We start from the raw sequence: 5116 nt of genomic DNA on the forward strand, positions 1-5116 counted from the left end.
CTCCTCAGAAATCTGAAGGGAAAGACAAGTTTGGAGAAGTTAGATTTGTCCAAAACAACCCTTCTGATGTCTGCAGACATGCCATCAATACATCTGGCAATCGTGTTATCAGAGAGGGATTTTAGCCCTTTTTGTGCCGCTTCAGGACCAAACGTCTCCTTAACAATGGATTTGCAGGCAGGTGGCCTTCATGACTGTTACAGCGTGGGACTTTTAAGATTTGACTACAAGTTCAGCAATGACGTTGATATCTTTGAGTCTTCTTCCATTTCCCTTTATTGCATTTGTCATAAAAGTTGCCTGCTACTCCCATGTTTTCACACAGGCTAATAAAATGACCTTCATCTAGATCAGAACTTTGTCTAGGGCCCAGCTTGGTGCTAGTCTCTTCCCTTTGGTAAAAGTTCTCCATCACTGCCATCAGTTGTTTTTAAATTGTGCTAACTTTTTAATAATTTTAATTTGTAGTTTTGCTTTTGTTCCATAACGTGTACATCTTGCCTCTGTTGTTCGTTACATTCTTGTGTAAATGCTTCATGTCTCTGCTGTTTGGTTTAATACTGGACAGAATATTTGACCAGAGACAAGGGGACAACATACAAACTCTACGCAGAACAGGACTCGAACCTGGATTTCATAGGGTGTGTTTAAGGAGATCCAGGACCCACATGTAGAGTATAACGGTGTACAGATTTATTGAAAAAGGTTCAAAAAAAAAAAATTTCTTTCAGGAATTAATACTATATACACAAAGTAGGAACTGAAAACACCACAAGGGGCAAGTAAATAAAACTAAAAACACTGTTAAGAGAAATACTTACAAAGTAGCAACCAAAAACCCAGGAGTGTTCTCAAAACTGAAGAAATAAAATAACTTTCATGAGCAACAACATCTACAAGAAACCAGAAGCAGACCACAGAAAATCAGCTCAGAACAGAAACATGCAGGAAACTACAAGAACCTCCTGGCACCACAGCAACAGAAGCTGACTTAAAAATCCTCAGGCTAATCAACCTGATGGGGCACAGGTGTGAAGATGAGGCACAGGTGTGGAGACGAGGCTCTGCTCACAGGTTTGGCTCCACCTCCTGACACACTCCAGTACTGCAGAGCAACACCAACACAGAACCGTGATACTGGACCCGCCTGTGTGAGGTGATAGCGTCACACCCACTGCGCCACCGTGTTCAAATCATTCCTTTATTTACATTATTTGATCTCTGCAGCAATCATATAAATTTAAAAACATAGTGTTAAATCCATTTTGCACAACGGGGGCTTTTTCTAGTCTTTGAACCCCTGGGGGCCCAGGCTCCCTCTCATTTCTCAAATCATTTTTTTTCTTAACAGTATTTTGTATGAAATGCCTTCTACAATATATGTGAAGTGTTTGAACTATTCTTTCTTAGACCACCATAACTTCCACTGACAACTGCTAAAATATTTATTTCTCTCAATTATGACCATTCTCAGTATTTATGATAGAATAAAAAAGTAAAATTTCTTTTAAACTTAAATAACTCCGAATTTATACTCATCAGCATTTTACTACAATAATAAAAAATATTGAAAAAACGACCGTAACTCTGGAAGAAACATGGTAAATAAGGTGGTAACTTATTCTGATATTTACTGTCGACCTTCTTCCACAAGGTGGCGCAACAACACTTGATCCCGATGTTGCTGTAACCCAAGTGGAGACGAATCCTGCGTGACGTGGAAGTGAATACCCACCGGTGTAATGTTCTATATCGGACACTGAGAGGCAAACCTCACCTTCACCATCATCATCATCATCATCATCATCATCATCATCATCATCATCATCATCATCATCATCATCATCATCATCATCATCATCATCCCGTGTCAGGACACCTGTTTCCTACCGACCGGATTGTTGCCTCATTTACAAACCATTAATGATCGGATCGTCGTACTTTGTGCTACTTCGGGCCGTCTTTACGCTGAATAGATTTTAATACACAAACACTAATTAATTACCCGTTTGCTTACAGTATTGCGCTGGGACGTGATTTCACACATATGATGACTTAACGCCTTTTCTCGTCAGTAGCATCGCTATATTTGGCTGTTTTACGCCTCATTGTAGGCATGTAGTATTTATATGAATACTATAATGAACAGAAAACAGCTTTCAGTTTCCATAAAACCACTAATATTCAATTAATGATCAACCCGTTACCTGCAGAGGTGACTGAGTAGAACTTATCTCCAACTTGATGATGTGTAGGTTGAACGGTGCGTAAAAGCAACCTGCACAGGTGAATCCACACTTCCTGGAAAGAAATAAAACCCAAACAAGAGAAGAAAGGGAAACAAGGAGGTCACATGTTCCAACCTCACCTTGTCTTGTCAGTGTCTCCTACTCCCCGATCTCTCTTATTAACACAGACAGTCTTCAGACAGGTGAGTATGTGATCACCTTATATATTTATAATACTGTTAAGTTCTGAATTCATAAGGTCTCTTTTTATAGTGGTGAAATAATTTAAATGTCTTATATTATAATGTAGTGACGACCGCGCGTCATTTTACGCAACAATTAACACTTGATGATTGAAATTGGGAGCCGACGTGCTTTCCTCTCGATTTAATTAAAACGCCCCCCTGATTGGACGGCTGGATAATCCCGAGGGGGGGTGCCTCGTCCTCCTACTAACTTGCAAGCAGGGGCAGAACGCGAGTCACAACCTGCCCAAGGCGAGGGGAGGGCGCGTAAAAACGCACGGAAGGAAAGCGACCGTTCCGAGCGCTCCGATCTCTCCGCGCACAATTCAGAGAAGCGTCGTTTGAACGTAGGCTATGCGCGCAACAAGGGGGTGCACAGAGGAGGTGAATACATGTAGAGGATCGGCTTCACATTCATCCTACTTCTTGAAGAGTCACTGCGCGTAACAGAGGAAATAAAGTGAGTGGAAGAAGAAGAAGAAGAGTGGAACTCCTAGAGAACAACTCTTTGAGAGAAATACCGTGAGTACAGCCTGCAGGTTTTTGGGTTTGTTTGTTTTTACAAAACAAAGAGATAGGAGTGAGACAAAGCAGAAGAGTTTCCTACTCCTGCAAGAGAAAATGAATGTCAGCGAGGAGAACCTGCTCAAATCCATCAGCAACGACGCGCTCCTGGATCTGACGCAGCGCTACGGGCAGTCCGCCTTCGGATTTGGCGCTGGCCATGGTGCTGGAAGCCCGGGCCGCTTCCCTCTCACGCCGGCCGCAGACTTCATGTCAGGGCAGACGGCAAAGTCCAACGAGAGCGGAGGGGAGCAAACGAGCGAGGACGAGGATGGCTTCGACTCGCTGGAGTCGCGGAAGAGGGGCTCGTCGTTTGGGGACGACAAGCCCGGGGGGCCCCTGGCCAAGAAGTCCAAGGAGCAGCGCTCCCTGCGGCTCAGCATCAACGCCCGGGAGAGAAGGAGGATGCACGACCTGAACGACGCGCTGGACGGTCTGCGCTCCGTTATCCCCTACGCCCACAGCCCCTCGGTGAGAAAACTCTCCAAAATAGCCACGCTCCTCCTGGCCAAGAACTACATCCTCATGCAGGCTCAGGCTCTGGAGGAGATGAGGCGGCTGGTGGCGTATCTGAACCAGGGACAGACAATCACCTCACCGATCCCCCCCGCCCTGGCGCCCTTTGGACAGGCTGCCGTCTACCCGTTCTCGGGCTCTGCCATCGCCACCTGTGCCGAGAAGTGCACCACTTATTCCGCCACACCGTCGAGTCTCTTCAAACACTGTAACGACAAGCCTTGATTTGGTAGAAATATCTCCTGAACTTTGAACCCTTTACTGCGCCTATGTCACTCTCTCTCTCTCTCCCCCACACCCTAGTTATTTCTATAAAGAAAAAATCTGTGGAAAATAAAAACAAGCTTAGTCTGATGCATAATCTTAAAGTATGGTTAAGTAATTTTACAGCAATGTTCGTTCCATCCAGTTTTACATGGGAAATAAACTGTTTAGGCCTATAGAAGTCAAAGCCCCCGTCACTTCGTCGCTCGTACTTGCAGACACTACAGGCCATGTCCAAATAAGTTTAACTATATTTTAGTTAAGTTATCCTCTCTTATTTGTAATCTATGCAACATTACAACACAATGAAAAGTGGTAATGCAAAGAAACGTGACCCGATCTTGACTTTAAATTTTTTTTTTCTTCTGAAAGGACATCCCTTGAATGACTGAGTGTATATGTGGGGGGGGATCCGTTGATGGCTGAGGTTCTACTCATTGAGATGATGTGTTGACAAGTTTGTTTTCTCATCAGGTTAACTTGTTCAGTTCTTGCACATCTTTACATGATTGTATTGTACAACTGTGGAAAAAAATCACCTGCTCCAAACCCCGGCTATAGAATTGTTATTGAACTACAGCCTATACATACATGAAGAAGCGTTTTGGTTGTGTTGCAACATGAATTTCATATATTGTTTATATGTCTTTATAATTAAAACAAATATCTATGCTTGGACCCAGTTTGCTTCATTTCATCACACATTTTACTTTTGGTTTATATTTAATGGCAACACACACTAAAATGTCAATTTACGCACGACACAACCTAATATGTGAAATTAATATCAGAAATGCTTTTAATTAGGCTGTAGACCTAATGCGCAACAGATTCAATTAAAATTAATCCACTTTAAAGGAAGTGAAAGGAAAAAAGTTTTGACAAAAAACAGGTTAAATGTATTTTGTCTCATCAGTAAAATAAATAAATTAAATTAAATAAAACAAAACGCCCGTCATTCTGCTAAAATGATTCCTCTGAGTGACCCCCCCCCCCCCTTAAAATGAGTTGGCAACTTTCTTTTCCTGCATGAGAGGCCTCTGACAAGAAGAGCTGGGTCCAGACGAGCTCGGAGGGGCTGGTGGGGCCTGTTTGGCACGCACTGAGGACGATGGCGCTGAGGGGAAGGGCGCATGGAGCGCCCCGGGCACCCCGGACCTGTCTCTGAGTATTTGGGTGATTGCAGCCTCCTTGGCGCGCTCTTATACTCCTGACAGTTATTAACACGATTTCAGTTTCTGTCTCCATGCTCCATTTAATTTAGTAAATGTTAAGATGACAGTTCCCTCTTGCAGGTTG

The 5116-nt window shown here is 43.4% G+C and overlaps 1 protein-coding gene across 1 annotated transcript; it reads left to right on the forward strand.

The window, feature by feature from the left end:
• The first annotated feature begins 2747 nt into the window (after nt 1-2747).
• Nucleotides 2748-4366, forward strand: bhlhe23 (basic helix-loop-helix family, member e23). Its single transcript, XM_068343585.1, has one exon. It carries the CDS (start codon nt 3095-3097, stop codon nt 3776-3778), a length of 684 nt encoding a protein of 227 aa, XP_068199686.1. The 5' UTR covers nt 2748-3094; the 3' UTR covers nt 3779-4366.
• The last annotated feature ends 750 nt before the right edge of the window (nt 4367-5116 follow it).

Source organism: Antennarius striatus, chromosome 2, assembly GCF_040054535.1.
Source record: "Antennarius striatus isolate MH-2024 chromosome 2, ASM4005453v1, whole genome shotgun sequence".
Classification (NCBI taxonomy): Eukaryota; Metazoa; Chordata; class Actinopteri; order Lophiiformes; family Antennariidae; genus Antennarius; species Antennarius striatus.